The sequence below is a fragment of the Episyrphus balteatus genome, chromosome 1 (genome assembly GCF_945859705.1).
Source record: "Episyrphus balteatus chromosome 1, idEpiBalt1.1, whole genome shotgun sequence".
Lineage (NCBI taxonomy): Eukaryota > Metazoa > Arthropoda > Insecta > Diptera > Syrphidae > Episyrphus > Episyrphus balteatus.
The window spans coordinates 109,280,803-109,300,243 of NC_079134.1; the positions used below are offsets into that span (position 1 = coordinate 109,280,803).

General features: G+C 32.5%; 1 protein-coding gene across 1 annotated transcript; it reads right to left on the minus strand.

Moving 5' to 3' along the window:
• Positions 1-5,694: 5,694 nt before the first annotated feature.
• On the minus strand, positions 5,695-15,987 carry LOC129909635 (mucin-2-like). The gene is given in 4 exon segments (XM_055986715.1): positions 5,695-6,740; positions 14,344-14,350; positions 14,606-14,997; positions 15,570-15,987. Coding segments are annotated over 4 exon segments (1,863 nt in total).
• Positions 15,988-19,441: the final 3,454 nt, after the last annotated feature.

Here is a 19,441-nt window from a genome sequence, read left to right on the forward strand (position 1 = left end):
ACAAAGGAATCGAACTACTTTGTTTACAGAGTTAAATACAAATTTTTTTTTAACATTATTTAATTGTTTAAGCCCAGTACGCAGATCGCGCTAAACTAAATTTTATCTCGACAATTTTTATCTCTACACGCGTTCGCTTAAAGCCAAGATAAATTTAAATTTAAAAATAACGGCTGAATCACAGTTTCATTTACTTATACCAACTTACATTCAATATTACATTACATATTTTTTTACCTGCAGAATACCTTTTTTACGCTCTCATTTTGTTTTATTCCTCTTCTTTTATATATTCCAAGGTTTTTTTTGCCTCTTATTCCTTGCAGCAACAACAACAACCACAAAAATGTCTAAATTTAAGCCTAGTACGCAGATCGCGCTAAAATTTATCTTTCATACAAATTTCCTCCAAAGATAAATTTTAGCGAGGATTTTTAGCCAGGTAGTACGCAGTTCACGCGCTAAATTCGAATTCTCATCTACTACTTTTGCAAAAAGTCTCCACTCAATTTAGCTCGCGAAATAATGCTCAGCGCATTTTTTCACAGATAAATTTTGACATTTATGTGGTTGTTGTTGTTGCTGCAAGGAATAAGAGGCAAAAAAAAACCTTGGAATATATAAAAGAAGAGGAATAAAACAAAATGAGAACGTAAAAAAGGTATTCTGCAGGTAAAAAAAATATGTAATGTAATATCGAATGTAAGCTGGTATAAGTAAATGAAACTGTGATTCAGCCGTTATTTTTAAATTTAAATTTATCTTGGCTTTTAGCTAACGCGTGTAGAGATAAAAATTGTCGAGATAAAATTTAGTTTAGCGCGATCTGCGTACTGGGCTTTATCTGTGAAAAAATGCGCTGAGCATTATTTCGCGAGCTAAATTGAGTGGAGACTTTTTGCAAAAGTAGTAGATGAGAATTCGAATTTAGCGCGTGAACTGCGTACTACCTGGCTAAAAATCCTCGCTAAAATTTATCTTTGGAGGAAATTTGTATGAAAGATAAATTTTAGCGCGATCTGCGTACTAGGCTTTAGGTTCAAACATTGTCTGATAAAGAAAAATTAATTTTTTTCTAAAAAAAATAAACTTTTAGTTCTTAAAAACAGCTTTACTCCGTATTTTGATACATGGTCCAGTAATTTTAGGTTTTATCTGCGGAAAAATTCCTACTGGGCTGAATTTTGGTATAGACCAGGGCCCTAATGCACCAAACACTTTGCAATTTGCAAATTTGCACTTTAACTTTGCAAATTCTGTTGCACCAAACTCCAATTTGCAAAGAAGAAATTATTTTTTTGAAAAGGAAAACAAAAATTCCTTCTTTGCAAATTTTGTTGCACCAAACACCAATTTGCAAAGCACAAAGTACTTTTCTGAAAAGTGCAAAGTTTTGCCAATTTGCAGAGAATTCTTCGATTTCGTTGCACCAACCAAAAAAAGCTTTGTACTTTCCATATCAAATTCTGCAAAGTTTTGCAATAATATGCAAAGACAAAATTTCATTTGCGGATGGCCATTTCTCGTGTATAATAAATGATAATTTAAAATGAATCGCTTTGAATGACTTTTTGAAGATAGAGTATAGTAATAGGTACGTGAGTGATGTAAAATTAAGAATGAATTTTGAAATTAGGAATAATTAACTATTGGGAATATTTAACTATGGTTACTATGTAAAAAGAAGTTGAAGTGGCATTATTAGAATTTGTTATGTTGTTTTTACAGATCATTTAGGAATGATTTGTTGTTAGATAATGATAAACTGTCAAACGATTTTTTTTTAGAATAATTCCAATTCCTTTATTATAACCGAAAATCATGTTTTTATTCAAAATAAATGTTCTCCTATCATTTCCAAAATTGTACTTAAGGTGGTCCATAGTACCCTCTATCCGAAGAAAATGGCCCCACACCATGCCAAGAAAAACATCCCCAAACAAGAATACTAGCCCCACCATCCTTAACAGTCTATATTTTATTCTGCGGGTCACATTTCAACTGCCCCACGCGGGGAATTTCCGTATGGGGCATTTGGAAATGCCCACTATGGGGCATAAGAGGCATAACAGTCTATATTTTATACTGCGGGTCACATTTCAACTGCCCCACGCGGGGAATTTCCGTATGGGGCATTTGGAAATGCCCCCTATGGTGCTTATAAGAAACTCAAAAATTGCACAATATTTGTTTCTTATAACCGAGTGTTTTATGTATGCTATTTTATATTATGTAGCTATTTTATATTTTACACAGATTTCTTTTCTATTTTTTCCCGATTTAATTTATTCAAGGATTATGTATCAATTTACTTTTAATTGAAATATAAGCTGTGTTCCTTTGGCCTGAAGTATCTACTGCTAAGGAGTTCTGGTTGTATTCAACTCCATTTCTTCAAAATAGAAAAAATGAATGGATTCAGATGCACTAAAAAGTACTTTGTTGAGCAACATTTTTAGCAAAGGTAAACACAGCAGGGATATAAAGAACACAAATAGATAGATAGATAGATAGATAGATAGATAGATAGATAGATAGATAGATAGATAGATAGATAAATTTTATTCATTAAAACAAGTTTTGTATACAATGTATTGAGTAGTGAACATGAATAAATTAAGACATGACAATATTTGTCGTGTGTCTGTGGTATACAATATTATTATAAAAGTATATATAATTAATTTTTAATTTTTAAAACATTAATTTGATTTTAAACTGATACATTTTTGCAAACATTTGTAGTAATATACATTTTAAACATTTTTCGTGGACTTTAGTTAAAAACAGAATGACTTTTAGTTTAGTTAAAACAAAATGACTTTTAGTTTAGTTAAAACGGAATGATTTTAAAATTTAAAATTTTAAATTAGGTAAGACCTTAAAAGATATATTATTACATAGCTAATTAGAAACTTTCGGTGATTATCCTTGTTCTATAAGCATAGGCCTTACTATAAAAGTTGAAAAGAAGCTGCCAGTCGAAACCATTCAGATAAGTCTTTACTTCCTCAATGAGTAGAACATTTTTACCAAAGTAGTGACGTCTTATTTCTTTGAGCACGGGGCAGACTCCAATAAAATGAAGGATGTCTTCTCTCTCTTGCAGATTACATAAACTACAGTTACCCGCCGTTCGATGTGGAGAAAAATTTAATTTGATAAGTTCGCCTCTAATTTTGAAGATGATCCCAATGTTGTAGCACGAGAAACATCTTTTAAAATAGTTATTTTCATTGAGATTGTAGTTGATTAATGAATAATACTTTCGCTCTGTTGAACTGTGAGCTTTTTCGATAAAAGCATATCTTTCATTTTCATCAGTCAGCTGGATTATTTCATAAAAGATCTTCTTCCACTGGTTTGAGTTAGCTTCTGTCAAGTTAATCGTTATTCCACAGTTTCCGGCAAGTTCAACCCAATTTTTGATGAAGAGCGTTTTCTTTTGAAGTGCATACTGAAGAATCTTCTTCGGAAGTCTTGATTCTTCCTTATTTACCACCCTTAATAAATAATCTGCATGTAGCTTAAGAGCAGAAATAAACATTGTTGGTAACCCCGATTCCAGGTGATACATATATTTTGGCGTGTTAAATGGTAGATAAAAGATTTTTCTTAAAAAGAACCGCGGCAGGCTTTCCGCTTCCTCGTGCCGTTCTATCCCCCAAACTTGAGCACCATAAAACATAATAGATTTGGCTGTAGCATTAAATACATTATATTTGGAGCTAACTGTTATTAAATTGTTGCTGAAGATTTTTTTCCAATTTTGGCATATTGCTGATTTCGCCTTAACAACTTTATTTTTTAGATGGTTTTCTATTTTTAAGTTGAACGACATTTCCATTCCCAGATAGTTATATTTTTTTACTACTTCGAGCTTTTGTTCGCCATATTTCCAATTTTCACAGCTTGCAGTTCTTCCGGATCCTTTTTGGAAAATCATTACCTTGGATTTTTCCACATTAACCTCCAGACCCCATACTAAGCAATACTGATAGAGCTTATTTATCATCAGTTGTAGCGAAGATGGTGATTCGGCAAGAATAACTATGTCATCCGCGTACATGATAAATTGATAACCTTAACATTTGTGTTGTCAAAGCTAACCCCACATGTAAGCCACTCCACCAGGTCATCGAGAAAGAGTGCGAACAGTAAGGGGCTGAGGTTGCAGCCTTGTTTGACACCTCGGTTTGCAATCAGTCTTTCCGATCGGTCTTTACCATTTTTTTACAAGTGCACGTACGAATTTTGTAGATATTCCTAAATTGTACAGCTTGTAGAACATGGCATTTCGATTTATCATGTCGAATGCAGCCCTAAAATCGACAAAGAAGGTATACAGCTTTCTATTTTGGTCTATTTTTATCTGCGCTATTGAAGTTAATATGAAAATGTTATCGACAGTAGAGTAGCCAGAGCGGAAGCCAGCTTGATACTCGCTGAGTTTTTCGTTCACGGAAACCCACTTCTCGAGTCTTTTGTATAATAATGTTGTATAATCTTTTAGCGCCGAGTTCAACAAAGTGATCCCCCTATAATTGGCTGGATTTGAGCTGTCACCTTTTTTATAAATTGGTAATATCAGGGACTCATAAAACTGATCAGGTAGTGTACCAAAGTTAAATATGATGTCTAGTGCTTTTGCGAAGTTCTCTTTGAAAGTTTGAGAGCTATATTTGTAGAATTCAGCCGGAATGCCGTCTAGACCTGATGCTTTGCCATCTCTTAAAGAATTAAGTACCAATTCGACTTCTTCAAATCTAATTTCCTTATCTAAAAGATCGTCCACAAGGTTGGGCTGTGCAAAACTCCAAGTAATTTGCACCGGTTGGTATAGTAGTGATTCAAAATGGAGTCGTAATCTTTCCAATGGAATCGAAACCAGTTCTTTTGATTGGTAATTACCAGACAGTTTTCTCGTTAAATACCAAAATTCTTTTGCATCCTTGCTTTGACTTAGTTCACATGCCAATTTTTCTTCATGAGCTCGCTTTTTTATTTTAACAGTCTGTTTATAGTATTTATTTGCTTCCAAGTAATCTATTCTGATCGACTGAGATTCATTTTTTCTTAACTTGTTGAGCAAGGCTAAACACTTTTTTCTAAGTTTTTCGCATTCACGATCATACCACGCGGATTTTTTAAAGAGTGCACCTGATTTGGGAATTGATGTCGCCGATTTTATGACGATTGATTCGAGGTCACATAAAGGCAAATAGTTTGCGACAGATCCATTTAGTTTTGTTTGAAGCAGGGGATCCATTCCATTGACGTTTTATATTCCTCTTTTGTGATTTTAAACAGCAAAGACAGCCATACAGCGATTCAAAATCGGGTTCCCAATAGTTGCAATTAAGGTGGACAGGCAGAATATAAAAAATATTACCATGACTTTTGACTTCTATGTATTTCATTTCTTCAATTTGTTTTATTTGAAAAGTTCTATGCATCTCTTTCTTTATTGCAATAAGAGTACCACCGCTAGCTCTTCCCTTGCTTGCAGTTCTTTTTGCAGGAGTCCATGAACATTCGTAAGAGGGAAAGTAATTTCTGAATTCTTCTATTTTGTACTCCTCTACATGAGTTTCTAATAAACAGATAATATCAAAACTATATAGATACTCCAAAAACATCGGGAATATTAATTTATTGTTAAAACCACTAACATTATACGCCACAATCTTAAAACTACAAAAAGAATAAGTATCTGATTCCTGTTGCGGCTGTAGTTGTTTGTGTTGTTGGAGCTGCTGCTTTTGTTATTGATATAGTTCTGGTTGTTGCTGGTGATTTTGTTGTTGCTGTAGTTGGTGTTGTTGTGCTTGTTGTTGTTGGTGTTGTTTTCGACGGTGTTGTTGTTCCTGTTGATGTTGTTGGGTTGGTTGTTTTTGGTGTTGTTGGTGCTGCTGGTATTGTTGTGACTGTTGTTGGTGATGTTGTTGTTGATGTATTTGTTGGTGATGTTGTTGTTGGTGATGTTGTTGTTGGTAATGTTGTTGTTGGTAATGTTGTTGTTGGTGATGTTGTTGTTGATGATGTTGTTGTTGGTGATGTTGTTGGTGATGTTGTTGTTGGTGATGTTGTTGTTGGTGATGTTGTTGTTGGTGATGTTGTTGTTGGTGATGTTGTTGTTGGTGATGTTGTTGTTGGTGATGTTGTTGTTGGTGATGTTGTTGTTGGTGATGTTGTTGTTGGTGATGTTGTTGTTGGTGATGTTGTTGGTGCTGTTGTTGTTGGTGATGTTGTTGTTGGTGATGTTGTTGTTGGTGATGTTGTTGTTGGTGATGTTGTTGCTGGTGATTTTGTTGTTGGTGATGTTGTTGTTGGTGATGTTGTTGTTGGTGATGTTGTTGTTGGTGATGTTGTTGTTGGTGATGTTGTTGTTGGTGATGTTGTTGTTGGTGATGTTGTTGTTGGTGATGTTGTTGTTGCAGATTTTGTTGTTAGTGATGTTGTTGTTGGTGAAGTTGTTGTTGTCGCAGTAGTGGTTGTTGTTGTTGATGTTGTTGTTGTAGTAGTAGTAGTTGTTGTTGCTGTTGATGCTCGTTCCGTTGATTTTGTTGTTGGAGTTTTTGTTGGTTTTGTTGTTGTGAATGTTGTTGTTGTTTATATTGTTGTTGTTTATGTTGTTGTTGTTTTTGTTGGTGGTGCTGTTGTTGATAATGTTGTTGCTGTTGTTGTTGTTAGTGTTGTTGTTTTTGTTGTTGTTGCTTTAGTTGTAGTTGTTCTTGATTCTGAAATTGTGCGTTTTTATTTTTTTGTATTGTTTTTAGTATAGGCTGTTTTGCGACTTGCTTAGAGGTGTTATCGTTCACTATTGTTTGCTATTTCTCGTTGCTATGTTTGCTATAGCTAGGGTCATTACTTTGACTAGTTGATGGTGAAAGTGTTTTATTGAGGCATTCATTAGTGTTTTGTTGTGAAAGAAACTTTCTAATTGGGTGTCTAGGTTGTTTTGTTGGATTCATTTCCGTAGATCCAATTATGGTTGTTTTTGTTTTACTGTCATTGTAATTCCTTTCTAGTATTTGTTGCGGTGGGGAACGCTCGGCCGAGCGACTTCTTTTTCTAGTATTTTCATGCTCAAATTCTGCGTTTTCTTTCCAAACTTTCCCATCTACTACTTATTCATCTAGCTTAAAATATACTCTCTTGCCCTGTTTTTTGAACTCCAAAAGCTTAGGCACTAGTGGTTTTCTTGCCTCAAGGAGAGATTTAGGCAGATCCTCAGCGATGCTATATTTAGAGTTTATTTTTTTTTGACATGAGTATTTTGTGTTTTTTGTCAAAGCTTTTAAACGTTATACGTATTGGTCTATTCTTCCCTTCGGAGGATTTCCCTAAACGAAAGCAACTTTCAATATCGTTTGATACTAATTTAAAATCTTCATTGCTATTATTTAAGATTTTAATAACTAAACTATTGAGTTCTTCCTCGTTTTTTTCTGTTTCTTCTACCTAATTCCTAATTCAAGCTGAGTAATTCTTTTTTCTTGGTTCAGGCACATAGCTTCTTGTTTTTGGATAACCGTTTCCTGCATTTCCACCATTTTTTCTAGTTTCTCAACCTTTTCAGAAATAATCCCTACTTTTTCATCGGTGTTTTTGATGACCCTATTTGTAGCTTCGTTTATATTCTGAAAGATTTCCTCTTTTTGCTCCCTCAATAGTGCTTTCAAGTCCTCTAAAGTAATAGCCATTTTACTCTAGCAGTACTATTTAGTACTTTTTGCTTTTCGATGCGGACCCTGGTTGAGATTGAGATGCACGTGCTTGCCGATAGGGGGCCTTTATTAGAAATCGGTTGATTGTTTTGACGTTTATAATAGTGGTTTGTTTGCCGGGATGAATTTGTTTGATTTATGTATAAAATTATAATTTGTTTGGTAAATAAATATAAGAAATACCCCTTTTTCACTCTCTTGAGTGTTTTAAAATAACGTTTTATTTCTTTCTTTTTTTTTTATATATAAGAAATTTGGTAATTTAAATTTAAATTTCTTCTTAAAATACCTTGAAATTCGTGTATGTTTTGGGTTATTTCTTCGGTCGTGTCTTGCCTCTACACAATTTACACAACTCCGTATCCTTTTCTAAGGTTATTTATTATCTATTCGCGTTTTAAAATCGCGCACCAAGAAACTGTGTACACCACTCACAACAACACAAATACAACAAATAACAAATTAAACACTGAACTGAAATTCTCTTCAAATAATGTCAAACTCAAATGACAATTGCACAGGTTGCTTTGAATTTTTCTTTAGGGTTCATGTCTTTTTAGTTTCGTAATTTTTTTGAAAGTTTCTTAAATCCAACCAACTTTATGTGTGTGCAAGAAAGTTCGTGGTTTGAAAAATGTTTCTTTTTTCAGTGTTTTTCTTATAAGCGTGTTTCTTATAAATCGTTGTTTAACCTTCCGATGACAACAGGGGTGCTATACCACCCCAGGCTTGATTTTTCTTTCTTTGTTTTTTTTTTTTTTAGATTCAACACTTTTTGGTTGTCCTAAAATTAAATTTAAAAAAAAATACTTTTAGGTATAATAAAAATTACATATATATTTGATCATAACACTTCTTAGGGTTCAACAGAATCAGAAAATAGAAAATATGATTTTCTGATTCTGTTGAACCCTATGAAGTTTTTTTTTTTTAAATACACTATCAGTTCATAGCCGAAGAGCGCTTATAGCAAGCACCGTCTTGTGACCATTTGCCAACACAAAACTGTGTTATCCGGCTCATCACTTAGTGCAGTGTTAGTAGTTAGTAAGCAAATAATAACTATAAAAAACGTACACTAAGAAAAAAACATTGAATTCAATATTAAAAACATTAAAGAAATACAAACAAAATGGAAAATTCATTAAATCCAAGCATGGGAGCCTGTAAGCACCCCCTCGATAGTTAAAACCAACAGAATTAAGTAAATTTGGTGCATCAATTACGCCTGTGATTAACTGGTGAATGAAGATTATGTCATTGTTAAGGATCAGACCATGGCAGTCCTTTTAAGGCGAAACGAATGAAATTACGTTGTACTAGGGTCGAATTACGGCACACGATTTCGATCATACGTTAACGTTTTGACTATTTCTGTCTCTATTTTATTATTAGAAAACGATAGGGACACATAGCAACCATTCGTTAACGAACGTATGCCGTAATTCGACCCCTGATTCCAGTCTTACATTATGGGTCTCGTAAAAAGGAGTCCAGACTTGCGATGCGTACTCAAGGTGGGGGCGTACTAAACTATTGTAGAGGGAAAGAGTCACATAAGGATCTTGAAATTCTTTTGACCAACCCTTCACAAAACCTAGCATAGAGAAGGCCTTATTCACGATGACGTTGATATGGTCGGAAAAATCAAGATTATAACTAAAATTAACCCCTAGGTCTTTAAAGCTCTGAACACGCTGTAATTTGTGTTGGGATATTTTATATTCATACAAACTAGGAGCACGTTTTTTAGAAAAAGTCATTGTCTGACATTTTATTGGATTCAAAACTAAGCTATTCTTACTACACCATATAGAAAAATGATTAATGTGCTCTTGCAAAAGCCTCCGATCAAATATATAATTTTTTATTATACCTAAAAGTTTTGATGACAACCAAAAAATGTGTTGTTAACAACGAAAAAAGTTGAAACTAAAAGCAGAAACACAATCACGCTTTGCCGTCGATTTTGACAACTGCCAAAAGTTCAACCATACGAAATCTGAGTAACCTCCCACAATGAAAGCAGAAACACAATCGCGCTTTCCGTCGATTTTGACAACTGCCAAAAGTTCAACCATACGAAATCTGTGTAACCTCCCACAATGACGCTTTTCTTACGTACGCTTTTTTTGACAAAAGTAAGGAAACGTAAGAAAGCGAGCAAAAGTTCAACCAGACTGAACTATTGCTCGCTTTCTGACATTTATCAGACATAGTTACAGTCACCCACATTATTATTGCGCCAAATGTGAATAAAAAAAATAAATTATTGCAAAACTAGGTGTGTTTTTTAATTTCTCTTTGTAGATGTTGCACATAAAAACAACATCGCGATATTTTAAATCAAAACAATTTACTTATTAAAAACAAAAATAGCTTAATGATTTTGTAGACTGAGTTTTACTGGTAAAAACAATTTATTTTGATTGGTTTTGTTTTTATAACTATAGGATTAAAGAATAAACATATTTCTATGCATTTTTTAAACACATTAATATCCTTTTTCATTTTTCCACAATTAAATCAAGATAAAGACTTGGCTCAATAATTTTGTGAGTGACTGTGTTTTTTTTTATTTGACAGCAGATTTTATGTTTCCATCAGCTGTTCGAAGTCAAAGTGACAGAAGCGCGCTTTGAGGATTTCTCAACGTAACGCGATGACGCGTCTGGCAAAGCGTGATTGTGTTTTTGATTTAATTATTGCTTTACTTTGTAAATTTTCAAATTACGCAAAGTTCCATTTTTAGTTGGTGCAACGCCCGCACTTTTTGCTTTGCAAAAAAACATCAAAAATTGCAAAGTGGGGAACTTTTAATTTTTGGTGCAACACTTTGCACTTTTACTTTGCAGAAAAGTATTGTTTTGCAAAGTTGCAAAATGCGAAGTGCAAAGTGGTTGGTGCAATAGGGCCCAAGGATTGCGAACCTTTTTAGAGCCTCGTGCCATTTAAACAAAAATTATTTGAGATTCCTTCGGCGTGCCATACAGTTTTGATCTAGTTTTTTTTTGTGACCACTAGAACCAAAAATAATTAATTTTAAACTACGCAGTGTTTTATTTGTAAACTCACTTATTAATTTAAATTTACAGATTACACTGGTCAACAAGGTTTTTGTTACAGACACCAAGATATACTTTTCTATAGGTTTTTTGGGTGCTGAGCTCGAATCCGAAGTCAGAATAATTCTATCACATCACGTTTTTGAGATAATCCCGTTAGAAAATCGAAAATGCCGCTTTTTGCCAGGTTTCGAGATTATTTTTTAGCTTTTGGTTATTTGTTTTAAACAAACGGTTTCTAAAAGAACTAAATCTTGTCTTTCTAAATCTGTTTAAATCTCTTAAATATCTCTTTTCTTCTTCGAGAAATCTTAAGTTGAAATAAACGTATTTGGTAAATCTCATGTTTATTTGCTTTTTATAACAAATCTCGAAAAGTTCTTTGCCAATCGCTTTCAAATAAACATGAGGTATACCAAACTAGTTGATTTAAACTTAAGATTTCTCGAAGAAGAAAAGAGATATTTAAGAGATTTAAACGGATTTAGAAAGACAAGATTTAGTTCTTTTAGAAACCGTTACAAATTTATTTGTAACAAATAACCAAACGCTAAGAAATAACCTCGAAAACTGATAAAAAGCGGCATTTTCGATTTTCTAACGGAATTATCTCAAAAACGTGATGTGATAGATTTTTTTTTGCAAAATGTGGGAGATTTACAAAATTATTATTTCTTTATAGCGCAATTTGTTTTTGAAAAAAAAAAACTACAAAAATTGTTTTTGGAACCAAAAAATAAGCTTTCTGCATCATTGTTTCAAATTTTACGTTAGGAAAAACTGAGTTTGAAAAAAATGAATTTGAAATTTTTCACTTTTCAATTTTTAGATGTTCCTCAACAAAATAAAACAAAGAAACAAAAAATAAAAAGTGAAAGAAATATTGTACTATGACTTCTCTTGTTGTGAACCCGATGCCAGTAGTTTATTTCAGGGCTACGTTCTCCAACTTTTCCAATTTCATGTTTCTCTACTATGATTGATTCCAACTCTTTCCTCGTTTCAACTAATTTTTGAGTCGATATCTGACAAATTCGTTCAGCTACATTTTAATTTCTTAATTTCCTACCAGTAAAATTTAGACATGTTAAGTCTAAATGTCGTATCAGGGTCCCTAGTAGACCTAGTAGCCCAGTTGAACTAAACATTTCAAATGGAAAAAATTAGATCGTGCTATTTTTTTTCATAGGACGGTAGAGGGGATCACTGAGATCTTAAAACCAGTTTCTCGGGAAAATCGACCTTGTGCTTAAGCCGCCACACAGTGGAACGTCTAGTACAAAATTCCGGACATTGGGTGAAATTTTTTTTTGAAGTTATACTTCTTATGGGACGGTGGGTATGAAAATTTGTTTTTTGACAAGAATGTCAAAGGGATTATGACGCGATCGCCATCTCCAAAACAATTGGGCAGCAAGGCTGTCGTTTCACCTTTAGAGTTGGTACTACTTTAGTATTTAAAAATGAAGTACGCCGCAGTACGTTAAAAAAAAAACACACAATTCATTTAATATACTGAGTGAGAAGTATAACTTCAGTCGCGTGTACATGTGTACACACACTCTTTTTTTTCATTCTTGTAAATATTTTTTGTTTGTTAATCATAGAAAATTGTCCCTTCTTTCATAATCTACAAGTTATTTTTATCAAAATGTTTTGGTTTCCAAGATACAGAGTCTCAAGTGGGGACTATTTCACAAGAAAAAAAAAGATGTTTTTCTTAGAAATTTTCATACTCTTATATCTGGCTCATTTTTTAAGATATCTTCTTGAAACAAATTTTGCTGATAAGATACTGATATCTTAAATATATATTTTTGAAAAAAATCCTAAAATTATATTTCTAAATAATTCTAAAACACGTTTTTCTATAACCCTTTTTGAAAATTTCTCTTCAATTTTGAAAATGCTTTTAAAATAATGCTTACATATGCCCGCTCTCTTAGTAGTCTAGAATGAAAGCTTAATAGTTTGTGTGTAATATTTTAAAACATTTGGATCCGACCGAATCCGACCCCGTTTTTTAGAGCACCATCTTTATAAATTTAACCCTTTAGGTAGTATTTTTTTATTTATTTTTTTTATTTTTTCCTAACTGTAAAGGGGACGGTTGGTGTTATTTGGCTAGCTTAAAGTGTCATGGGGTAGTTTAAACCAAGAATATAACTACTGAATACATAACGTAAGGCAGATTGACCAAAAGAATAAAGAAAGAGTGAGTAAAAACAATTAATTTTTAAGGTTTTTTTAAGAGTAAAGCACTGTCAGAGCGATCAACGAATGAACGAACTGATGTAATTTTTTATGCTTATGTATTTTCTAACAAAATCTGGATAATAAAGTAAGAATCTAACTTAAGTTTAAATTAAAAAAAATTTTTTTTTTTCAATTTCTAAAGCGAAACGGAAATTTGTATAAAAAAAACAGCAGAACTAAAAATGTTGTTATCCTTTTCGTTTCACAGCACACGAGATTGACAAACGATATTATTACCTGTACTTGAATACTTGGAAAGTTTTCAATAATGTTTCACTAATGTTTTTTCAGGTAAAATTCCTTGGTCCAAAAGAATTTTGCACCTTGTGAATTTTAATTTCTTCAAAATTATTTTCAAGTTTTAATTTATTGACATTATTTAATTTTGACTTTCGTTGCTGACTTTGGAGGCTTAGAAACATTTTCGTTTCGTTTCAGCAGCGTACTAGGTTAGCTTAAAGTAATATCATGGCTTCGAAATAAAATTTGTCTTACAAACAATTTGTTCTCTGAATTGTTTCTTATTTAAGAAAATAAAATGTATTTTTGTTTTGGTTTTTTGAAAAATTTAAACTCCAGTTTTTTGTTAAGAAATTTGTTCTAAAAATATGTACAATTTCATTTGTTCGTTCATTTGATCATTCGTTGGTCGCTCTTATGTACATTGTACATTTTAATTTGCAATTTTAGCTACTTGTCTTTCATATTTAGCTGTACATAGCTTTATGATTTTTTGATAAATAATTTTAGTGTATAAGTAGGTATGTATATCGTATTTTATTTGCATTTTTTTTTTATGAATCCATCATTTTCTTTTAAATTAATTTCATTATTAAGTTGACAATATTTATATTTTATCATATTTTTTATGTTTATGTTGGTATTTTCATAATAATACCAATTCATTTTAAAATAACACATATTTACATAAGATAATCCTTTTTAAGCTATTTTTTATTCATAATAATTTTTTTGCAAATAATTGGTATTTTAAAAGACTGTTAACAAAATGTGTAAACGCTTTTTTTTACTTAATAAATAAGACAATAACGTAAAGTATGTATTAATTTTATGTGTAGTAAAATAAGGATTTAACAGCTATTTTAAGTAAAAAAAAAATTAAAGAACTAAAGATTTTTTGTGATTTTTTATTGGATTCAATTCTGTGATTTTCAAGAAGCAATATAGCGAAAACCGTTTTAGGATCCGTTCATTAGATCAGAAGTTACAGTCCCATGACCACTTTTTCATAGTTTCGATCCACTGTGGGCCAGCTCTAATACATAAATTACCATTGTCCTTTAGTTTTAAAAAAAATAAGTAAACGCTAAAAAATAACTTTGAAAACTGGTAAAAATCGGCATTTTCGATTTTCTAACGGGAATATCTCCAAAACGTGATGTGATAGAATTTTTCTGACTTCGGATTCGAGCTCAGCCTATAGAAAAGTATACCCTGGTTTCTGTTACAAAAACCTTATTGACCAGTGTAATTAGCTCATGTCAAACAACTTGGATTATTTAAAATTTTGGTTATTATTTTAAATTTTGTTGTTGGTGATGTTGTTGTTGGTGATGTTGTTGTTGGTGATGTTGTTGTTGGTGATGTTGTTGTTGCAGATTTTGTTGTTAGTGATGTTGTTGTTGGTGAAGTTGTTGTTGTCGCAGTAGTGGTTGTTGTTGTTGATGTTGTTGTTGTAGTAGTAGTAGTTGTTGTTGCTGTTGATGCTCGTTCCGTTGATTTTGTTGTTGGAGTTTTTGTTGGTTTTGTTGTTGTGAATGTTGTTGTTGTTTATGTTGTTGTTGTTTATGTTGTTGTTGTTTTTGTTGGTGGTGCTGTTGTTGATAATGTTGTTGCTGCTGTTGTTGTTGTTTCTGTTGTTGCTGTTGTTGTTGTTGGTGTTGTTGTTTTTGTTGTTGTTGCTTTAGTTGTAGTTGTTCTTGATTCTGAAATTGTGCGTTTTTATTTTTTTGTATTGTTTTTAGTATAGGCTGTTTTGCGACTTGCTTAGAGGTGTTATCGTTCACTATTGTTTGCTATTTCTCGTTGCTATGTTTGCTATAGCTAGGGTCATTCCTTTGACTAGTTGATGGTGAAAGTGTTTTATTGAGGCATTCATTAGTGTTTTGTTGTGAAAGAAACTTTCTAATTGGGTGTCTAGGTTGTTTTGTTGGATTCATTTCCGTAGATCCAATTATGGTTGTTTTTGTTTTACTGTCATTGTAATTCCTTTCTAGTATTTGTTGCGGTGGGGAACGCTCGGCCGAGCGACTTCTTTTTCTAGTATTTTCATGCTCAAATTCTGCGTTTTCTTTCCAAACTTTCCCATCTACTACTTATTCATCTAGCTTAAAATATACTCTCTTGCCCTGTTTTTTGAACTCCAAAAGCTTAGGCACTAGTGGTTATCTTGCCTCAAGGAGAGATTTAGGCAGATCCTCAGCGATGCTATATTTAGAGTTTATTTTTTTTGACATGAGTATTTTGTGTTTTTTGTCAAAGCTTTTAAACGTTATACGTATTGGTCTATTCTTCCCTTCGGAGGATTTCCCTAAACGAAAGCAACTTTCAATATCGTTTGATACTAATTTAAAATCTTCATTGCTATTATTTAAGATTTTAATAACTAAACTATTGAGTTCTTCCTCGTTTTTTTCTGTTTCTTCTACCTTAAACATAATCACATTATTTTTCCTCAAACCTAATTCAAGCTGAGTAATTCTTTTTTCTTGGTTCAGGCACATAGCTTCTTGTTTTTGGATAACCGTTTCCTGCATTTCCACCATTTTTTCTAGTTTCTCAACCTTTTCAGAAATAATCCCTACTTTTTCATCGGTGTTTTTGATGACCCTATTTGTAGCTTCGTTTATATTCTGAAAGATTTCCTCTTTTTGCTCCCTCAATAGTGCTTTCAAGTCCTCTAAAGTAATAGCCATTTTACTCTAGCAGTACTATTTAGTACTTTTTGCTTTTCGATGCGGACCCTGGTTGAGATTGAGATGCACGTGCTTGCCGATAGGGGGCCTTTATTAGAAATCGGTTGATTGTTTTGACGTTTATAATAGTGGTTTGTTTGCCGGGATGAATTTGTTTGATTTATGTATAAAATTATAATTTGTTTGGTAAATAAATATAAGAAATACCCCTTTTTCACTCTCTTGAGTGTTTTAAAATAACGTTTTATTTCTTTCTTTTTTTTTTTTATATAAGAAATTTGGTAATTTAAATTTAAATTTCTTCTTAAAATACCTTGAAATTCGTGTATGTTTTGGGTTATTTCTTCGGTCGTGTCTTGCCTCTACACAATTTACACAACTCCGTATCCTTTTCTAAGGTTATTTATTATCTATTCGCGTTTTAAAATCGCGCACCAAGAAACTGTGTACACCACTCACAACAACACAAATACAACAAATAACAAATTAAACACTGAACTGAAATTCTCTTCAAATAATGTCAAACTCAAATGACAATTGCACAGGTTGCTTTGAATTTTTCTTTAGGGTTCATGTCTTTTTAGTTTCGTAATTTTTTTGAAAGTTTCTTAAATCCAACCAACTTTATGTGTGTGCAAGAAAGTTCGTGGTTTGAAAAATGTTTCTTTTTTCAGTGTTTTTCTTATAAGCGTGTTTCTTATAAATCGTTGTTTAACCTTCCGATGACAACAGGGGTGCTATACCACCCCAGGCTTGATTTTTCTTTCTTTGTTTTTTTTTTTTTAGATTCAACACTTTTTGGTTGTCCTAAAATTAAATTTAAAAAAAAATACTTTTAGGTATAGGTAATAAAAATTACATATATATTTGATCATAACACTTCTTAAGGTTCAACAGAATCAGAAAATAGAAAATATGATTTTCTGATTCTGTTGAACCCTATGAAGTGTTTTTTTTTTAAATACACTATCAGTTCATAGCCGAAGAGCGCTTATAGCAAGCACCGTCTTGTGACCATTTGCCAACACAAAACCGTGTTATCCGGCTCATCACTTAGTGCAGTGTTAGTAGTTAGTAAGCAAATAATAACTATAAAAAACGTACACTAAGAAAAAAACATTGAATTCAATATTAAAAACATTAAAGAAATACAAACAAAATGGAAAATTCATTAAATCCAAGCATGGGAGCCTGTAAGCACCCCCTCGATAGTTAAAACCAACAGAATTAAGTAAATTTGGTGCATCAATTACGCCTGTGATTAACTGGTGAATGAAGATTATGTCATTGTTAAGGATCAGACCATGGCAGTCCTTTTAAGGCGAAACGAATGAAATTACGTTGTACTGATTCCAGTCTTACATTATGGGTCTCGTAAAAAGGAGTCCAGACTTGCGATGCGTACTCAAGGTGGGGGCGTACTAAACTATTGTAGAGGGAAAGAGTCACATAAGGATCTTGAAATTCTTTTGACCAACCCTTCACAAAACCTAGCATAGAGAAGGCCTTATTCACGATGACGTTGATATGGTCGGAAAAATCAAGATTATAACTAAAATTAACCCCTAGGTCTTTAAAGCTCTGAACACGCTGTAATTTGTGTTGGGATATTTTATATTCATACAAACTAGGAGCACGTTTTTTAGAAAAAGTCATTGTCTGACATTTTATTGGATTCAAAACTAAGCTATTCTTACTACACCATATAGAAAAATGATTAATGTGCTCTTGCAAAAGCCTCCGATCAAATATATAAATTTTTATTATACCTAAAAGTTTTGATGACAACCAAAAAGTGTGTTGTTAACAACGAAAAAAGTTGAAACTAAAAGCAGAAACACAATCACGCTTTGCCGTCGATTTTGACAACTGCCAAAAGTTCAACCATACGAAATCTGAGTAACCTCCCACAATGAAAGCAGAAACACAATCGCGCTTTCCGTCGATTTTGACAACTGCCAAAAGTTCAACCATACGAAATCTGTGTAACCTCCCACAATGACGCTTTTCTTACGTACGCTTTTTTTGACAAAAGTAAGGAAACGTAAGAAAGCGAGCAAAAGTTCAACCAGACTGAACTATTGCTCGCTTTCTGACATTTATCAGACATAGTTACAGTCACCCACATTATTATTGCGCCAAATGTGAATAAAAAAAATAAATTATTGCAAAACTAGGTGTGTTTTTTAATTTCTCTATGTAGATGTTGCACATAAAAACAACATCGCGATATTTTAAATCAAAACAATTTACTTATTAAAAACAAAAATAGCTTAATGATTTTGTAGACTGAGTTTTACTGGTAAAAACAATTTATTTTGATTGGTTTTGTTTTTATAACTATAGGATTAAAGAATAAACAAATTTCTATGCATTTTTTAAACACATTAATATCTTTTTTCATTTTTCCACAATTAAATCAAGATAAAGACTTGGCTCAATAATTTTGTGAGTGACTGTGTTTTTTTTTATTTGACAGCAGATTTTATGTTTCCATCAGCTGTTCGAAGTCAAAGTGACAGAAGCGCGCTTTGAGGATTTCTCAACGTAACGCGATGACGCGTCTGGCAAAGCGTGATTGTGTTTTTGATTTAATTATTGCTTTACTTTGTAAATTTTCAAATTACGCAAAGTTCCATTTTTAGTTGGTGCAACGCCCGCACTTTTTGCTTTGCAAAAAAACATCAAAAATTGCAAAGTGGGGAACTTTTAATTTTTGGTGCAACACTTTGCACTTTTACTTTGCAGAAAAGTATTGTTTTGCAAAGTTGCAAAATGCGAAGTGCAAAGTGGTTGGTGCAATAGGGCCCAGGGATTGCGAACCTTTTTAGAGCCTCGTGCCATTTAAACAAAAATTATTTGAGATTCCTTCGGCGTGCCATACAGTTTTGATCTAGTTTTTTTTTGTGACCACTAGAACCAAAAATAATTAATTTTAAACTACGCAGTGTTTTATTTGTAAACTCACTTATTAATTTAAATTTACAGATTACACTGGTCAACAAGGTTTTTGTTACAGACACCAAGATATACTTTTCTATAGGTTTTTTGGGTGCTGAGCTCGAATCCGAAGTCAGAATAATTCTATCACATAACGTTTTTGAGATAATCCCGTTAGAAAATCGAAAATGCCGCTTTTTGCCAGGTTTCGAGATTATTTTTTAGCTTTTGGTTATTTGTTTTAAACAAACGGTTTCTAAAAGAACTAAATCTTGTCTTTCTAAATCTGTTTAAATCTCTTAAATATCTCTTTTCTTCTTCGAGAAATCTTAAGTTGAAATAAACGTATTTGGTAAATCTCATGTTTATTTGCTTTTTATAACAAATCTCGAAAAGTTCTTTGCCAATCGCTTTCAAATAAACATGAGGTATACCAAACTAGTTGATTTCAACTTAAGATTTCTCGAAGAAGAAAAGAGATATTTAAGAGATTTAAAATTTAGAAAGACAAGAT